Source organism: Hipposideros armiger, unplaced genomic scaffold, assembly GCF_001890085.2.
Source record: "Hipposideros armiger isolate ML-2016 unplaced genomic scaffold, ASM189008v1 scaffold_228, whole genome shotgun sequence".
NCBI lineage: Eukaryota > Metazoa > Chordata > Mammalia > Chiroptera > Hipposideridae > Hipposideros > Hipposideros armiger.
In genome coordinates this window covers 141623-161948 of record NW_017731578.1, presented here as the reverse complement: position 1 = coordinate 161948, position 20326 = coordinate 141623, and the positions used below count along the sequence as shown (strand labels likewise).

At 43.6% G+C, this 20326-nt stretch overlaps 1 protein-coding gene across 4 annotated transcripts in view; it reads left to right on the top strand.

Moving 5' to 3' along the window:
• Window positions 1-20326, top strand: part of KMT5B (lysine methyltransferase 5B) — a 55385-nt gene that overhangs the window by 2166 nt on the left and 32893 nt on the right. For all 4 annotated transcript variants that reach the window (XM_019654701.1, XM_019654704.1, XM_019654703.1 and 1 more), the window contains one exon: window positions 18000-18235. In XM_019654701.1, the coding sequence (XP_019510246.1) occupies window positions 18076-18235 (160 nt within the window). In that variant the 5' untranslated portion in view covers window positions 18000-18075. The remainder of the gene's footprint in view (window positions 1-17999; window positions 18236-20326) is intronic.

Here is a 20326-nt window from a genome sequence, read left to right as displayed (position 1 = left end):
AGTATTGAAACCTATCTATAATTTGGGACCCTGAAAAATGTTACAACTCAGAAAGTGAATTACTTGTGCTTTTCTTTCCCCCCAAAGATGAAATTCCAACAGACTTGGAGAAAAGTGCAAAATTTAAGTCAATTTTAGTTATTTTCTTTTTTTTTTTTTTTAAATGTTAGCAATTATTTTTCTTTTTTTTTTTTTTAAAGATTTTTATTGGGGAATTGGGGGGATGGGCCTGCAGTGGGCGCCGCCGCCGGAAGGGAGCGGTAGCGGCCGCCGGGCAGCGCCGGGCCGGCCCGCGGCCGCACGAGGGGAGCAGCCCCGCCGCTCGCGATTGGGGGACTCTGTTTTCCCTCTTCTCCAATGGGCAGCCGTGAACGGTCTCGCCCAATCTGCTCCCTCTGCCGCGTTCAACTTCGGCTTGTTTTTGTTTGGGCTGGAGCCTCCTTTCTGCTCGCCTCCCGGGCCCGTCCCCCCACCCGTCTCCGTCTCTCGGTTGACAGCGGCTGCGGCGCCGGCTTGTGGCCGGGGCTCGGGTCCCGAGGAAACGCACGGGTCTTCCCGGAGCGCCGGTCCTGCCACACATCCGGAGACGAGGGGTGCGGGCGTCGCTCGCCCCCGTGAGCCCCCGTGAGCGGGGGGAGGTGCTGACCGCTCGGGCCAGCTCGCTGCTCGAGGAGCACGTTGGACCCGGAGCGGTTCGCTCGCGCGCTCTATTCGGGTTCACGTCGCCCCGCTCTTAATTCCCATCCATTGAGGGTGGGGGGGGGGACTTGAGGAATAACGAGGGAGTGAAAATGTGTTCTTTGAAGTTAATTTTTATGAACTTGCCAAATGAAATTCACCCTCGGGGGGCGATCTATAATAGTGGGAAGGTGAACTGGTTGGCTGTGATTGCGATTTTCATCAGGACCTTTTGAAAACGATTTTGATACGTTAGTTAAACGTGGCGTTAGAGGTCTGCAGGCTGCGGCGTGGGACCATCAGGATCCCGTTGACGGCCGAAACTTTTTTCCTTCAGGCCTATGATAACTTTTGATGATTAGTGGTAAAAGCACAAACGTTTTGAAAAGGGAGGGGGGAACCATTGTTGCCTGAAATAACCACAGATAAGCGTACACCCCGAAAAGAGTTCTTGAAGAGTTCCTGTAGATACAAGTTTACTTTGTAGCGGTACGTTTAGCAACTTGAACTATAGGTGCGGTCCTGTCGCTGTTGGTGCTCCCTGTCTGTTTTCCGAGATTCAAGTCCTGGAATACTTTTAATCCCAACACATTTGGGAACTCAGACCCATTTTCTAGTTTTTAATCTCAAAACCTTGTCCAGCTGCTCTCCCTTTCCCGAGCTCTAGCCCCACGAGCTTCCCATACCTGCTGCCGTTTGGTCACATCCTGCCCAGCGTCCCTGAACCCCCCGCCCCCCATTCCCACTCCTTCAGAAAGGCCCAGGGAGAATGGCACCTCCGGGGGGAGCCTCTTCCACACGCAGGCGCAGCGTGCAGCTGCCTCCCCCCCCCCCCAGGAGAATGCACACTGCCCCTGTGCCCCCCCAGCAATCATTACACTGTTTTGTATTGCATTTGGGGGTTCACTTGCCCATCCCCTCAGCTTTCTTGTGAGTTTGTTGAGTTATGAAAGTGTTAAATTTATTAATTTCCAAGTTGTCAACTTTCACAGTATGTAGTTTGGTTTTCAAAAGACATCCTGTCTAATGTCATTAAAAAACATTGTAGTCATTAGTAAAGCAACTTTGTTTAAGAGTGAAATGAATGTTATGGATATTTATTCTTCAACAAGAGAGTAGAATAGGGCTGTTTTTTACCCATGAACTTTGAAATCAAACTCTCTTTCAAAGTTAGTTCTAAGTGATCTCTTGCCTATATTTTCACCTGTCTTCTGGTGCATCCTGAACTGCTTATGCTTTGAACTCTCCATGCTTGCACCAAATACCAGTGGGCAGTACTGGGGGGAGGTGGGGGTGGCTTGGGGAGCGCATCAGAATAGATATGCGAAGGAAGTGGTGGCAGGTCGTTTGCGTGTCTTTGAGCACGGTTTTGTGGGTTGGGAGATGTTGATGTGTAAATTTTACCATGGGTCATATGAATCTGGCATCGAACTTGATTTGTATTTACGTATCAATTTGTTAGGACATGAATATGTGACCCACTTGTGTTACAAAGATTTACTTGTGTGTGAAGCATCTGAACAGCTCCCTGTCCACAGGAACTCCCTACCCATGGCTTTTGAGAGCAAATCCTTTCAGATAAATCACATAGATTCCATTATTTTATACTCCGGCCTACCACATGTGAGCTTTCCTTCTCTCCACTCACCAAAACCTGTCTCCATGGGCAAATTACAGGACTCTTGTAGCCCTAGAACACTGTTAATTATTGAGTCTTCCACACCGTGTTGAAGAATGGCCATGGATCTTTGTTGCACCCTGACACTGTTGATTACATAGATTTTCTAAGTAAACCAGGGAGAACGCACAGTGGGGTGGCTGTATTATCTCAGATATAGCTCTTTACAATAGAAGTAATTTTATGTATGAAATATAACTGGAGTTTTCAGCCAGATTTTTAGTTTTTACTGGGGGAGGGGGACTTACATAGATGTCTTGGTGTAGGAAATAGTTTTAATTGCTATAAGAAGCACAAACTCCTTATTACAAGAGAAAACTTAAAACCAGCCAAAGCACTTTAAATTGCAAGCAGTGGGAAGTTCTAAGCATTTGAACACAGTGATTTGAAAAGTAATTTCTTTCTTGGATAGACTGCCAACTTTGAACTCTTAAAAATATGCCTTCTGTTTGAAGCTCTTAAATTTGAAATGTGAATTAAACTAAGCACTTCCAGTGACTGAGTTCCATTGAATGAGCTTCTAAGGCGGAGTTCCTAGCAAACCAGGGAGTACCCTAGGGCTTTGTCTAAAAGAGTCTTAACAGGGGAAAGTGTAACAACTTTGTTCAAATTCTTTCTGCCAACTCTATTCCCCCACCCCACCCCCCAAACAAAAAAGAAAACCTCTACAAATCTGTTTTTACCCTAGTTCTCACTATAATCCCTTTTCTTCCCTTAATTGGGTGTTTCCTAGAAGTGTCTGCTGAGAGGAAAGGTTATGCCTGATCAGTGTCTAATCCTGTATTTATGTATTAATGTGATCAGAATTTCTCTTTGTCCAAGTCAAATTAAAGGAAGCACTTTTCACTTACAAACATATATTGTTTTATTCAGGAGACACATTCCAAAATTTTAGTCATGCACATCTTATTTTAAATGCATTACAGGATTTTACTGTTTGAAAGGCATGCTATAGAGAGAATCCATCTGTACGGAAAGAAGCTTCACCTTATTTTTGTAAGTCCACATTAATGTCTAACGCTAGCTTTTTAAAAACTTTTCCTTTGTTTCCCATGTTGTTCGGAGGCAGTAAGTTTAAGTAGGAATATTTATATAGTTGGTGATGGAACCAGGAACCATTTGCATTGACTCTGAAATATTCTCACAAAAGGGAAAAAGGTCACTGATTTCCATAGTTGTTGATGCTCTAAATTATGTTTTGCTTCACAGTTTCCTTTCCTCATGTTAAAGGGTTCCTAGGACTATGGGACCAGTTTGGTCACTCACTGCCTTTGTCTCCTTCATCTGCCAGCCAGATTTGGGGCTGGCAGGCGTCTGTGTGAGACAAACTCAACCACCACACAGTCTTCTAGGGTTGTATGTAATTATGATGACTGTGTGTGTGTGTGTGTGTGTGTGTGTGTGTGTGTGTATATATATATATATATATATATATATATATATATAATTCTGGGACTAGATGAAGGACTGGAGTAAGATTCAATTCCTTGATAGGACCAAGCCTCCGTTTCTTCATCTGTAAAATAACTGAACATTATTACCTGAGATCACTTTCAATCCTAAGTTACAGCTTACCTTTTACACTTAATTGCCACCTGGCTTTCTTACTTCTAAAAGCTATTTTAATCATATTTGATAACCAAATGGGTTTTCATAGTGCATCTGTACATTCCATGTAGTTTTTCCTTCCTTTTTCGAAATGTTATTAAATTGGTGGTATAGCTTACGATCAGCTGGGTTTTAGAATTGAGAGACTCGGCTTTGTCAGTGGTGCCAGTATCTTCACTAAGGTCTGTGTGGCTCCGACTTGTCAGTCGCACCTCTGCAAGCTGCCTTATTTTCTGTGTTACAACAATTCACTAAAGACAGAAGTAAGTAGATCTGGGGAGCACCCTCAATGCGAGGCCCCTTTATTTATGGTCGGTGCACATGTGGCTCAAATAGTGGCGTAAACCCCAGACTGTAGTTGAAACACTAGGGTTTAGACCTAGTCTTACCACTTCATAGCAATTTGACTTTGGGAAAGCCACTTCATTTCTGAGCTTTAGCCATCCCATTGGTAGTGATCATACCTGTGTCACCTACATCATAGGGCTGCCCAGCTGCTGAACCCTTGGTCCTGTGTGTGAGTGAGGGTAAAACCAACACCTGTGTTCTAATGTGCACTTCTTCATAGGAGCACCTGGTCAGCAGATCTCTAATGGCGCTGGGATTGCCTCTCAGGTTTTAGGCAAAAAACCCCTTCGGTGAGGGGTCATCCTGCTCCCTGTTTGGCACCCTTCTGCCCTGTTCTTCAGGTATCCTGTTTTCAAATGCTTCCTTTTGGTTTTGCAAGGTCCCCAGCTCACCTAGGAGCCCTGCCTGATTTTCCTGAAAGCTGAAGCTCTCACGCGCCCTCTAGCGTTCTCTGGGCACCACCAATATTCCAGCACCACGAACAGTGCCCGGTGGCTCCCAGTAGGTTCTTGATAAATGTTGGATTGAGTGGATTCTAGATCTGCAGAATGAGTCATTTTGTCTGTCTGATTTGTAGAACAAGGTTGAAGTATCTGACAGTGTAGTGATCTCTGAGGAGTATTTTTAGTTTCAAGGAAATGCTCGTGTTGCATGATGTGGATGGATAGGTATTTTTAGCAAGAAAATCAACCTGATTTTAGGAAGATGGCGCTCCCCGACTGAGGAGTAAGGGGGCCTGCTCCTTCAGCCAGGGAGCCAGTGGAGTCTGGGGCTAGAGAGGCCACATGGAAACCTTCTCCCTTCTCCTTAAAAAAGAAACAAAAACAGACTTCATTCAGGGTCCAGGAGGATTTAGACAAAGCCAGTTGCCTCAGAAACTGTTGGATGTAAATAGATACCAGGAGTGTTTTGATGGAAAAAAGGTGATTGTTTCTATATTTATACTTCTGATTTATTTTCCCTGATCATTCGATGTAAAGCCTGTTCCCACACTATTCTCTTTACATCCTGTTTGTTTCCTTCCTAGCTCTTACCAGCATGTATAGTCTCCTGCTTATTGGATTGGCTGTGTGTCTTCCCACACTGTACTCGGGGCTCCATGAAATCAGGAACCGTGTCTGTTTTGTTCTAGGGTCTTAACTCTTCAAATAGGAGGCAAAGAACAGCAGGTCCTGAGCTAACGATAGGTGACTTGAAATGAAATGACATAATGAAACCAGTTGTAGCACAGGCTAATTGATATCAACAAGAGTTAAGCTCCTGTGGCATCTCATCAATGTTATAACAAAACGACGTTATTTGAGGACCTGCTGTATGTTTAAAATTTTGAGTCAGGATTGTTTTGCTTTCTTATATGGTATCAAGAGAGTACAGCTTTGGCTTAATTTTTTCCTCATTCTTTAAGGCTTGCTCTCATTTGTAAAATGGGTGATAATAGCAGTTTCTTGTATTTTGTATAATTTAATATTTATTATATGTTGAGTACATTTAATATGTTGTATATGTTAAAGGACTGTGATGGGGGCACATGATACGCTACACATAAAGCCATCAGCATAGATTTTGGATTGTTGGTAGAGCAGTGGTATGAAATAGTGCCCAGAAAGCCAGTGCTGCGTGGTGTCTGTCTGTTGTGCCCATAACTGCCAGATCGACCCCAGCATTCAGCTTTTCACTCACGTTTCGGCCAGACATCTGTTTAGCTATGTGTTGGACACTGAGCTAGGCACTAGCATCACATATCCCCAAACACTGGGAGCGGGGATGCTGCTTTGCACGACCTCGCTCTCGCTCTCTCGCTCCCTCGTTCTCACTCACTCTCAGTGCCAGTGTGTCTCTCATCATTTTATTTCCTTCTGTCTTCCCTCCCCTTTTTCTTTTAACTGCTCAGGATAAAGCTCAGAAGTTTTCTTTTTTCTTTTTTTGTTTCGTGTATTAGTAGCACATTATCTTATCAGAAGAAGCGAATTACTTTGGGCAGGTAATTTATCTCCCTGAGCCTGTTTCTTTTACTCTTAGACTTTTTGCCCTGAAATCCTGTGATTCTTTGAGTGGAAATAATGTTGGACTGCTTGGTAAACTGTAAAGTCCTTTTTACTAACGTTACTCTTCACAGTCCCCACTTCTCTCCTGAGTTCTGACATTTTATGACAGCTTCACCTGGGTAGTGCCCCCTCTTCCAATTTCGCACATCCAGGTGTTGTCCTCTTTCCCACAGATAGGTTCCTCTGCAGCCCCTGGCTTAGAGGCAGTCTTGCAGTCGCCCCAACTGGAGATTTCGGACTCGTCTTGAATTCCTTTATGTCCCTCGCCACCTGTATCTTACCTGTTACCAAGTTGCCGAGGTGTTGAAGCCCCAGAGCTTTTCTGCCTTCCCATTCTCTGCTCCTGTTACATTTAATCGCCAGCCACATGCCGTCCCCCCAGTGGGACCCTTTCTAGAGTGCAATTGGGCAAACCCTCTAACCTGTCATCTGTACAACCACCACCACCAAAATGCCTACTTTACTGGCTGTGGGAATTCAGTGATAAAATGAATTTAGGAAGCACTTCATGAGTGGAGGAATTATTTTTATTGCCGCTTTTAAAAATGGAGTCACAGTTAGAAAAAATAATGTTTTACCAGATACTCAACAAGCTAAATTCCACTGTGCCCAAGTCTGTCGACGTGCGGTGTGGTTTGGGGTGACTTTTAGTCTTCATTGTTGTCAGCAGCCAGTTCCTTCTCTTCAGGAGCAGTAGGGGGGTAAAGCTGGTCTCAGTGCTGTGTCATAAATTAGCACCCCGGCCCTTTTTTATTCTCATGAAAACTTGTACTTTTTTAAGTGGCTGAGGTGATTTGATTTTGTTATTGTGAGAGTTGTGGTAGGATGAGGAGTGTTTAAGGTTTTGTGAATGATACATCAGCATGGCTGGCCCTCTCTGTTTCTGCCTTAGTTACTTGAAAAGAGGAAACAGTTAGAGACCTTTATTTTCTTAGCCATTTGTGCTCATTTAATCCTGTGCCAAACCCAGGAGGTAGGCCCTATTTTCATTTTACTAATGAGGCATTAGCAAGCTTAAATGACTTGTCCATGGTCACACTGCCAGAGAGTAATGAATGAATGGAGCCCCCTCCTGAACCACTGTGTGCGCTGCCTCCTGCAGAGCCTACATCCGGCAGAGTCAGTCCTGGCCCTTAAGACCCAGCCCGGGAATTGCCTTTTGGGAGACTTTCCTCCCTCTGGTCTTTGCCCAATAAGAATTCATGATTCTTTGTTCTACTTACGGTACCTCAGAGCTTCTGAGGAACCGTGGGCTGTACTTACAGACTTTCGACACTAGGTGGCACCTGTTTATAGAAAAGTAGAATGCTTGTTTGGGTCAGAGAAAACAATAACAAAGGAGCAGCCTTGATTTTATTCATAGGCTCTACTAGGTAAGTAGGTGGATCAAATCTGGAGAGATGGGCAAGCAGGTTGGTTGATTTGCGGAATTTCCCTCAACAACTACATCCGCGAAAACCTTTCGTTTAGAAACAGCTGCTGAGACAATTGGAGACGTGAACTTTTTCTGTATGAAATCCTTTGTTGTGATACATAGCGGGTGTGAGTAAAAAAGGAACTGGGAAGCAGCTTTCTCTGTAATGAGGCCTTCAGACAGGAGTTTATGACGTGCCTCGCTGTAGGTCAGTGGCTGAACACGTAGGTTCAGTGTTGTGAATGTCTGGCTGTAGACTTACAGGCAGTGGATATTTTGCTATTGAAAGTGGTCTGCTAAATGAAAAACTGGCAGTTTTCGTTTTCATTTTTATTTTAAGTGTTTATGTAAATATAAAATGTTCAGTTGATACTTCTAAGGAAGGTGTTGGTTAACTGGTCTTAAGCACAGTGTGTGACTAATTACACGTGACTGAGATGCCACCTTTATCTAAAAAATCCATAATTCTATAGCAGTGCTTCAAACCTGCAGAGGAGAAGTGGCTTTTTAAAAAGCATATTTAAAACAACTTTTTAAAGGTGTTTCAAATCTTTTTCCTGTGATACATTTGAGTTTTATGTCTTCGTGGAGCCTGTTAGCTGGAAAGCGCTTTGACTTGGGCTGACTTTTTCATGGTCTCTGCGTTAGTTTCCTGTGGCTGCTGTAACAAATGACCACAAACTTGGCGACTTAAAACAACAGAAAGCTGTTCTCTCTCAGCTCTGGAGGCCAGAAGTTCGCCGTGAGTTTCATCAAGGCTTGGGTAGGGCTCCTCCAGAGGCCCCAGGGGAGAACCTGTTCCTTGTCCCTTCCAGCCGCTGGTGACGCGTTCCTTTGCTTGTGGCCACATCACTCTAATCTTTGCCTCTCCTCTAGCATGTGTGGTGTCAAATCTCCCTCCGCCTTTCTCTCATAAGGGCACTTTTGATGGCATGTAGGGCCCACCCGGATAATCTCTCTCATCTCAAAATCTATAATTTATTCACATCTCCGAAGACCTTTTCCTTATAAACGAATGTTCACAGGTTCCTGAATCGGTCCTGATGTCTTTGGGATCATTTCCCAGCCTGCTACAGCCTCCTTTAGAGCAGTTAGTGCAGCCACGTTAGCATGGTTGGGGCGCTGCCTGGCCATCCTGAAGGGGTGGGCCGGCGTCATTATGCATTGGTGGGAAACTGCTGGAAGGAAGCCGACATTTCACTTGCTTGTCCAAATGGGGCAGAATGGGGCTCCACCACAGAGCTGCTTGGGAAAGCCGCTAAATTGGCTGAAGCAAAATGCATATGAGTTTGACTACCAACGCTGGAGAAGGAAGGCAGAAATGACACTTTTAATAATAACGTGGCATTAGTAATTATTTCACAGGTACCTGTAGAGACCTATTCTTTGCTCTGGCGTTTGTTGCTAGATACCCAATAGGCATTCAGTTTGCATGACACCTCATCTTACAGCAACAGCTCTGCCTTAGGTGAAGGCTTAACTGTGAATTCAGGAAAACAAAACTCCCCAAGGCTTTTCTTTCATAGCACCAGCATTAGATGAACTCTGACAAGTCATCTAAATTCTCAAATGAAACTTATTTCTGACAACAATATTTATAGAAACACGTTTAAGGTTACAGGTGCGATCATGAATTCATGGTAGTTTTCTAAGCAATTGCCCTGTCAAACTGCCTTGTAGTCTTATGATGAAATATTGATCACAAATGCTCCTGATAGCTTTGTGGGCATCTTCTATTGGCCTGATCATTTGGGTCATTACTGTAGGATTCCATGGAACCTCGGAGATGTAGTGATTGCAGATGGAATTGGAGTAGCCATTGATAAAGACCAATTTGGAATTCTTTGATATATTGTAGAGCCCTTTTGTAATTTTAAAGTTGAGAGAAAGAACTAACAGCCACTTGGGCTTATATGTAGCAATTAGGTTTGCTACTAGAAAGGGGGTTGTCATATGAATGCACGTGTAGTGTGTTGGGCCTTGTGCTAGGTGCCAGTGATGCGAGAGGACCTCAGCTACCTTATGAGTACACTCCAGCGGGGAAGGCAGGTGCCATAGGTACTTAGTAAAGAAACAAGAGCAGTGTAGCAAGCACCATGAAGGAGAAATGTTAAAGCGTTTAACAAGGCAGTCTGGGAGGGAGGACTGAGCTGAGGGGCACTGGGGCAGGGTGGCAAGTGCAGAGACACAGTGGAGGCATGGGAGCCAGGCTGTGTATGGAGTGTTAGCTGGGCGGGACCTGCAGGGCCTGGTAGGCGTTTGCAAGGTAAACTGTTAATGGTAGTTCTTCACAATTCCAGAACACTTTTCTTTTCGCTGTTGCATGTAATTTTCACCTGTGAGATGGGCTGGACATAGGAGTCCCTAGAAGGTGAAACTGGTTTTTCACTTACCTAGCAGGATGGTGTTGGAACTGATATTAGCCTTGAGTGGCCTTACTCCTGTTCCAGCGTGGGCTCTTTGGTTCTTTTGGTGTGTCTTTCTTTGTTGTTTCCTCTTTGCACAGTGGCTTCTCTCATTTTTGTGCCTTTTATTTGTGTTTGTTTTCCTTATTTTAAATATAAAGCCCCTGGGAGTCTGGGATTGTGACACTGAGCATCACAAGTCCAGAAGTAAAGTGTGGGAAACTTGTGGAAGTATTTTATTAACATGTGAGACTTACCATCACTCTAGAAGTCTGCTTTTTCAGTTGCTGTAGTAAGTGCTGTGTAGTAAGGGTTTAGAAATTGCTTTTATTTATTTATTTATTTTTTTATTTTTTTTAAGATTTTTATTGGGGAATTGGGGGGATGGGAACAGTGCTGGGGAATTGGGGAAAGGGGAACAGACAAGTTGCTGTCGTTTTGTTCTTCAGTCTAGTTGTGGAGGATGTTGCTTCACTGGCCCAAGTTGCACCATCATTGCGCTCTTCTCTGGCGAGGCAGATCAGTCGCCGGCTTCTGGACGGCCGCTCACTGCGGCTGCTGGCCGCTCACGCTGGCTGCTGGCCACACACGGTAGCCCATGGCAATCCACTGCCACAGGGACTGCAGCCCACGCCGTCGCCGGCGACTCACGGCAGCCCAGCTCCAGGTTGAGCTGTTGTTCAGCATCTTAGCTGTAGAGGGCAGTGTCACTGGCCCTCATATGTGGGATCCGAACCGGGCCCTCTGGCATCCCAAGCGAGTTCTTAACCATCGCGCCACTCGGCCGGCCCTAGAAATTGCTTTTAACTTAACGTGCATATGAATGATACAGAAGGACTTTTGTGAAGTCTTTTTTTTTTCTTTTTATATATCTTTAAATTTTTTATTACAAAAGTAATAATACTCATTTTGAAAAGTTGAACCTTGTGAAGAATATATCATGTAACAGGTAACAGTTGTCTCATTCTCCAGGGATAATGCTGGTAACCGTTTGGTGTATTGAATCGTTTTCTTAATAAACTGTAGCTGAATCACTTGAAAAATGTTTCCTCTGCTTTTTCTCAATAAAGAATTCCAAAAGTCTTCTAGCAAGCTAGAGCCTGCTTTTTAAAAATGTGTATTACCTTTTCCTTTTCAACCACTTGGGGATTGTTTCGTTGACACTGGATAATTTCTTTAAAATAAATTATCTGCAGACAAGTTCAACATGTAAACTGGCTAGAGAGTTCTTGGTAATGTCACAGGAATTTTGTTAAAATTCCTGATAGTCATTCACAATCAATGTTTTCATTTTTCTGACAGATTTTTTTAAAAATCCTGGTTTGTTTTTAGAACATTCAATAAAAAACTCCTTGGAACCACAGTTCTCAAATTGGACATGAGCAGTTAACTCAGAAGTCACTGAACAGTTTCGAATCCCAGGTGTATCCATAAGGGATGGTGGAAGGAGAGAAGGGTCCTCAACTCCGGGATATAGCAGGCACTTTGCAGGAACCAAGCACATTTTCTGTGAAACAGCTCTGCTTTCTCTTGAAACTTTTTCAAGTATCAGGGGTTTTTTGTTTGCTCACCCCCCCCCCGATTATAAAGACACTCTAAACGTTCTGGGCAAAAAAAAAATTTGAATGTTAATCCCATTCCCCCAAAGATAGCCCTTCTGTTAGTGATTTGAAATGGGGTGGTGGTGATGGTGTGTGTGCGCTTTTTACTGTAGTGGTATTGTAATAAGATTAGAAGTTTCCTTTTTAAATACAACTGTACATAATTCTTTAAATACTTTCCTCATTAAATGCAACTCTTTTTTTTTCTTTTTAAGATTTTATTGGGGAATTGGGGGAGGGGAACAGACAAATTGCTGTCCTTTTGTTCTTCAGTCTAGTTGTGGAGAACATCGCTTCACTGGCCCATGTTGGTATTGTCGTTATGCTTTTCCCAGCTGAGGCAGTTGGTTGCCGGCCACTCACGCTGGCTGCTTGCCGTTCATGGTAGCTTACAGCAGCCCACTGGAGCCCCACTATGCCATCGCTGGTGACTCACGGCAGCCCAGCTCCAGGTCGAGCTGTTCACCATCTTAGCTGTAGAGGGTGCAGCGTCACTGGCCCTCATGGGGGATCCGAACCGGGGCCCTGCTGCTCAGAGCTCGCGTCCCAAGCCAACTCCTAACCAATGCGCCACTTGGCCCGCCCCACTGTGTTTTTTTAGAACCTGGTTTCATCATTTCGTGAACCCTCGTAAAATTAGGGAAGCAGAGCCTTGCACAGTACCCTCAGGAATTCCACCCCATTACTACACTCAGTTGAGGTTTATTGCTCTGCTCCAGAGAATTAACTAATCTATTCGTTTAAAATGTTTTTTAGTAAAAAGATCCTTATAAATTCTCTCAAGGCCTACTGTTCTCAAATTAATCTATTCCCATCATCTCCCACCCTCTGAATTTAATTTACATATATCTATTCTGCCATGTGAAATTTCTACTCCTCTTCTCTTATTTGAAACAAATGACCTAAGAACTTAGGATGCTTTTTATTCATTATCTAACTCTTTTTCCCACGAGCCCATGTTGCGAGACATTGTGTCCATTTTAGAAGTTCTCTGTTGTTTCTGAAAGAGGCTCACAGATGATGAGTGGCCCATCCAGTCCGTGGAAATCACGCTCGTAAAGGAGGATTTGCCTTCTGAGCCTGGCGGCGCGTGCCCGGCTTGGTCACTTTCCACCTGAAGTGCCGGTCCCCGCTTTGCCCTGGCTTCTCCTTCCTCACTAGATGTTCCTTTCAGTATCTTTCGCGGCTCTTGCCTCATCTAGGTTTTTAAAAGTCATGGTGCTCCCTCAGTTCTTAGCCTTCCTTTATCTGGACTCACTCCCTCGGTGATTTCATCTCATTCCATGGCTTCAGATACCGCTTGTACTCTGACTCCCAAGTTGACCTGTCCAGCCTGGACGCATGCTCCAGGCCCTGTGTCCAGCAGCGTCCCAGCATGTCCACTTGGTCTCTGATGGGCTTCTCAGACATGACCAGAATCACACTCCTGCATCCCGACCCCTGCCAGAACCTCATCTTCCTGTCATCTTTGTCACCTCCGTCAATGCTGAGTCCATCCTTCCATGTGGAGGCATATTTGAGTCCTCTTTCTTTCACGCAGTCTGTTAGCAAATCCCATCTATCACAGACCCTTCAGAAAAGATCCAGAACCCGACCGCTTCTCACCACTGCTGCTGCAGGTCGCTGGTATCTCCCAGGTTTACTGCAGTGGTCTCTCAGCTGGTGCTTTCTCACTTGTCCCCCCACATTAATGCTTTTTTAAAAGCATTCGTTCATTGTGAGCTCTTCTGCACATAGCAAGCCGCTAGCACGGGCCTTTAAAACTGTAACTCGGGTCGTGTCTGTCCCCTGCTGTCCGCCTCACTGAGGGTCAATGCCCAGGTCTCAGCAGTGCCTTTGAGGCCCTTTCTTCTGGCAGCCTCTCTGACCTCCCTCCTGCCCCAGCCGCCCTGGCCCCGTGCTGGTCCTCAGATACACCGACTGCTTTTCCCCTCAGCTGGGTCCATGCCCTTTGCCGAGTGCACCCTCCCCACTGCTGCCTGGCTTCCCCCCATCAGGCCCCTGTGCCACCCAAGCACTCCCTGCCACTTACAACTCCTTGATTTTCTCCAACGTGCTGGCAATTATTTGTGAGTTGGTTATTTCCCAAAGCTCTTGTCATCAGAATATAAGCACAAATGAGGGAGATACCTTGTTTTATTCTTCACTGGACCCCCAGTGCCTGGAATGCTATTTGGAAGATAATGACTAATAATTTTTCAGATATTTTTATCTGGGGAAATCAAAACAGAGAACGGGGCCGGCCGAGTGGCGCAATGGATAAGAACTGGCTTGGGACGCCAGAGGGCCCCGGTTCGGATCCCACATATGAGGGCCAGTGACACTGCCCTCTACAGCTAAGATGCTGAACAACAGCTCAACCTGGAGCTGGGCTGCCGTGAGTCGCCAGCAGCCAGCGTGAGCGGCCAGCAGCCGCAGTGAGCGGCCGTCCAGAAGCCGGCGACTGATCTGCCTCGCCCGGGAAGAGCGCAATGATGGTGCCAACATGGGCCAGTGAAGCATCGTCCTCCACAACTAGACTGAAGAACAAAACGACAGCAACTTGTCTGTTCCCCTTCCCCCAATTCCCCAGCACTGTTCCCATCCCCCAATTCCCCAATAAAAATCTTTTAAAAAAACAAAAAAAACCCAGAGAACGACTTGTAGCTTTATGCCATGTAAGGAGTGGCCAATACTCATTTCTTGAAAAAAAAAAATTCTGCCAATTTTGGGATAAATTTGAGGTAATTTTTACTTCTAAATAAATACAGTCAGTGGCCCATTAGCGCAGTACTGTCAACCCAGCCAAGGCAGTGATGGCTTTTCCATGTGAGCCAGCTGTGTCCAGGCCGGAGACTCTGTACCCTTGCTTATGTTACGAGGGGACCTGTATGGGAGCCGAGGCCGTTAGGCTTTGCTGGCCACCTGTCTTCCGCGCCTTCCTCACAGTCTGCCACACTGTCAGCTGTTAGCTTTGAAATTCCGTCTCAGCCTTTAATGCTAGGTGCTCTCCTGGTTTGTGGTCATGTATGCAAGGTCAGTGCCAAGAACAGGTTCCACACTTATATGAGGCAGAACAAACGATGACCTGATAAATATTAGAGTTTTTATTATATATATTAATTTTGAGCTAAAAAATTATAAATAGCCCCGAAATTTCGATAGCTTTACTAGAACTGTTTTTACAACATATTCATTTGTGAGGCTAAGTGAAGCCTTTTGCCTTAATGAGCCGTTGTTATCTAGACAAGTGGGGGGAGTATTGGAGCGTCTGCTAGACTGTATCCAAACACGTGCAGTATAGTCACACGAGGGAAATTCAACCCCATTCTGTGATGGACAGAGCCCTGCTACCCTAAGGTACCTTCAAACAAGATAGTATCAGTGGACTGCGATATAAATGAGACCCAAGGTTATGAATCTGCTCCACTTGGGACCAATAACAGATTTGGTAGGAATTATGTGTAAGTTACAGTGGATTTTAGTCTGTGTTCCATGAACTGCACTGAAGGGTGCTGCTAGAATGACTTACTGGTGAACTTTTTCCTGATTCTCAGGGGAAAAAACAGGCTGATAAGTATAATTTCCTCAAATTAACTGTTTTTATTTTACAGCCTTTCTTAAAATTTGTCATCTTTGCCCTAGCAGATGACCAAGTGACTTAGAGCAGGAGTCCGAATAAGGACTTAGGACAGTGTTTCTCGCACTGCAGCTCGCGCACGTCAGACTCACCTGGAGGGCTGTTCAAACAGATCACTGGGTCTCGTGTCAGGTTGTGGTCTTCAGCTCTGAGTGGGACTCACGGGTTTTCTGTGGAAAGATGACTTGCTATTTCTTTTGTCTCTTAATTCTGTCTAAAGCCACTTGGTCTTTTCCATTCCATATAGTTACACTTCATGTCTTAATCACTGAGGAAGACTGGGGGCTCCTACGAGTCTTAGAAACACATTGTCAGTCATTATGCATAGTTGTGTATTATATGTGGGTGTCCTGGAGATGGATTTGCTAAAGGACTGAATGCACTTTAGCCTCTCCTCCTTATCCTTACTTCCTGGAGGTGCAAACCCAGGGGGTGAACCAGAAAGCATAATGGCAGGTGGCAGGGAGGTTGCGGGCAGGAGGGCTGTGATTCCTGCCGCGTCTGCCTTCACAGGGGCTTCTCATTGCCTGCAGCAGCCTGGGCACCTTGAGAAAGAAGAGGGTTTGGAGAGGTCAGGTCATAACTTTAACGTACAGTTTAAGAAAATACAGAAATAACAGTTTCTGTTAGGCGGTTTAGACTATAGCTTCATTTATTTATTCTTCCATCAGTTGAGTGCCTCTGATCTACTTTGTGCTGTGCTGGATACTGGGATTAGAGAGAAAAAAAAATTCTTGACCTCGGGAACTCCCAGTCCATCAAGGAATCAGACGGACTGTTGCTATACAGTGATGTAAGGACTTTCACCTAAGGTGAATACTAAGGGTGTCTACCTGGACTTGACAGTGAGGGTCAAGGAAGACTTCCTGGGATATGAAGGGATTGGCCAGACGAAAAGACGCGGGTCGCTGTGCTCCAGGCAGAGGAGCGAGTGAGCGTGTCATGGGGCATTGCCTTTCTTCCAGGCTTCCTTTGCCTTTATGTTTCAAAAGTATACCGCTCTTGAGTTCTGTGCCCTTTCTTCTAAGTGTAAATGTAGAATATTTAATCATCAAGGAGGTTTTATATTTAATCTGAGAAATTGTCATGGTTGAAAAATCTGTAACTTATAACTGATGTATCAATAGTTTTACTCACCCTTTTCTATTATTTAAGCCGCAATATTTTTCTGGGTTTAGTGAAGCCTATACGAAGAATCAAAAGATACGCACAACAAAAGTTGAATACTAATTGAATTTAAATAGTGAAGGAACTAGGAGAAAAATAATACATGTTGGAGGACAATGATAAAAGTGTGCTTAATGTGGGTCAGATATTTTTTCCCTAAGCATGTTGCTCACACACACATCTTACCCCACTGTGAATTCACACAAAACTCCTGTGACAAGAAACAGACCAGAAGTCAAGTAAAAATGTTTTGTGTTTGTGTTGGTCATCATTAAAGACCTGCCAGTTACACATTTCTGGGAGTACTTCAAGATGATGTATCATTTGTACTTTTCTGTGTGTTTATAAAAAGTAAGGAAATTGGCCTTCGTCTGGTGTAGTGAGCAACGCTCAGGCACTGGTGCTGGGCTCCCCTCATGATTCTGCTGATCGAGTGGCGTTGGGCGTGTACCTCAGTCTCTCTGACCTCAGCTCCATCTGCAAGTTAAAGGACTTGTACTAGGATCTTAAAGTTCCTTTAGCTTTAAAGGTCTATGTTTTTGCACTTCCTTATCCTAGAGCCTTTTTAGTCTAACTTATATACTAAATAGGCATAATTCCGTAATGAGATGATGTCACGGACAGCCTCCTCATTCCATCACCAGCAAGTGTAATCTATTATACCATCACTTTCAAAGGTCCTTAGAAACTGCAAGCACCCCTCACTCCAAATCATTCAGCTCCCAAATTCAGCTACTTAAAATTCAGATAGTGAGAGATAATGCTATAATAGCAAATCTCTCAAGTTTTGTTGTTGTTGTAAAGGAATGCTAAGGCAAACATTTTATGATGGGCAATACTTTGAAATTTGATAAGACACCCCTAAATACCTTGAATGTTGACTTGAACAAAAAAGATGTGACAAAGCTGTTATAGAGGAGATAACTTCCTGTCATTTACTCACAGTTAATAGAATGTTACCAAAATGAGTAATTAGAGCAAATCACCCCTAAATACCTTGAATGCTGACTTGAACAAAAAAGATGACAAAGCTGTTATAGAGGAGATAACTTCCTGTCATTTACTCACAGAGTTAATAGAATGTTACCAAAATGAGTAATTAGAGCAGATAACTGAGCTGTATACCTAGGTATCAGCATAGTAGGAGCAAAGATGACTCTTGTTGGTAACTGAAAAATAAATATTTATTGAGCACGTACTGTTTACCAATAGCTATTCAAAGCACAAGCAGTGAGCAAGATAGGCTCCCTCCCCAGGGCCTGGGGGCACTACAGACCTCAGCATGACACAGATGGCCAGAGAGCCAGGTCTTTAAAAAGTGGAAACATTAATTACTAAATTACTTTTACTACTCTGTATCTTTCTCAAGGGTCTGTGTGGCATGGTCTTTTATGTATTTACCTCCCGTTTTATTTTTCATATTTTGTTTCTGTTAGGAGAGAACGTTGAAATTATTCTCTAAGCTATCTGAAGAGAGTGACTAAATGCACCTGGGTCAGGCTGTCTGTGGGTATGAAGTGGTTGGGAGAATCCAAGAACATGGTGGTGAATGGCAGGAGAAATGGAGGCAAGTTGTCTAATGACCATCAGCAGAATCAATCAAAATTACAGCACACGGGGAAGGACACCGTGAAGGCGGGCAAAAACGCAGTCGAGAGGAGGTCAAGCCGATGTATGTACACACTTAAACTGTCGCTCTTTTGATTGTGATATGGGGCAGTAATTCTTTCCAGTTTGTGATTCTGTTCTCTCTGTATTCTGTTCTCTTTGGTTTTCAAAACAATTTTTTATGTTCTCACACTTAATAGTATAGTGTTTTTACTCTTTCAAAATTATGTCAATTTTTATTCTCATCAAACATGGTGTACAACTTAAGTTTAATGCTATATATGTGTGTGTGTGTATATATATAAAATAATTTTAGTCGTGCTTTTATAGCCTTAGTTTGGAATAATATTTTGTAGAATTTATACCTAAATGGTTAGTCTTTTCTGTAAAAAAAATAGTAAAGTACTGCTATTGAATTTCTTAAAAGTTCAAACTGTATTTTTTATGTTCTATGTAAGTTAAGTATTTCTTTGAAAACTTATAGAGTAATGTGAATTATAAAGGCATCTCTAACATAACGATAAGTGGAGTTTAGGGCAGCTTCACAAATTGTCACCATTTCTTCTTATACTCGTATATGGGGGGTGAACAGTAGTTTATCCTGACAGTGAGGCCCTGTTGATAATAAGTTATTTTTTTACCTTTATATTCTTGGTGAGAATGAAGCTACTTGTTGAGAATTCTGAGAAATTGTAGAGTTGGTGCATGTTTCATAGTTCTTTTAAGAGTAGTAAAATGCCCCAGCGTAAGCCTAAGTTGAGGTAGGCAGCTGTATGATGTGTACGGCCATGGTAAGGAGGGCAACGCTTTCTGTCTCTTGCTTTTCCTGAGGTTAATTTAGCCACTGCTGAATAGCTTTAATTTGTGTTGGAGTCGGCCTACTTCCAGTAGATTGAATTAGCCTGGGCTTTGCTGCAGTTCCAGGTAGATTGCCCAGTTCTGATTCATTTCCTTTTTACTTTTAGGGCTTTAGGCTATCCATTGGGCCCAGGCTGCCCTTAACCTTTCCGTATCAGATCAGGTCACCGTTTCTATAAAGAAACAGGCAGAAATCCCTGCCTGGAATAAGAGTAGAGGGAGAATCTAAGACCAAATGGGTCCTCCTCTGCATGGACACCCCCTCAGCCCTTAGTATGTGATGGAACCTGAAGGAATTGAGAAAAATAGGAACTATAGCAATGGTATTAGCTCTGTTCAGTAGATTAGGCATCTCTTAAGCTCTTTTTTTAAAAAGCAGATTGCTGTTGGCCTCCTTTTGTGCATCATAGTGCAAAATTGTATTAATTAGTTTAATAGTTGCAGGTACATAACAATTTAGTGAATGACCATTATATGGGCTGTACTTTGCCAAGTGTAGACAGATTTAGAGGGATAGGTTGGAAAAACCCAGAGAACATGAAGATGGACAGCATTACATTGAATGTTACTGGGCAAGAATGGTGCAAAAAGCACCAGTGATGAAGAGAAACAAAGCAATGCTCCATCTTAGATAAACTGCAGTGACTTCATGTAACATCAGAGCCACAAAACACATGAAGCAAAAACTGGCAAAATTGAAAGGAGAAATAGAGAACTCAACAATAATTTGGAGACTTCAACACCCTACTTTCAGTAATGATTAGAACAGCTAGGCACAAGATCAACAAGGAAAGAAGACTTAAACAATTCTCTAAACCAACTCTTACTAACAGACATCTGTGGAACACTCCACCCAGTAATGGCAGAATATACATTCTTTTCAAGTGCACTTAAACATTTTCAGGATAGACCATTGGCTAGGCCATATGGCAATCCTCAATAAATTTAAAAGGATTGAAATCATACAGTGTATGTTTTCTGGTGACAATGGTGTAAAATTAGAAATGAATAACAGAAATTTGGGGAAATCACAAATATGTGGAAATTAAACTCCTAAATAACCAGTGGGTGAAAGAAGATGTCAAAAGAGAAATGAGAAAATACTTTTAAATGATTGAAAGTGGGGATACAACATGCCAAATCTTTTTTTTTTTTAAGATTTTATTGGGGAATTGGGGGAGGGGAACAGCATTGGGGAATCAGGGAAGGGGAACAGACAAGTTACTGTCCTTTTGTTCTTCAGTCTAGTTGTGGAGGATGTTGCTTCACTGGCCCATGTTGGTATTATCATTGTGCT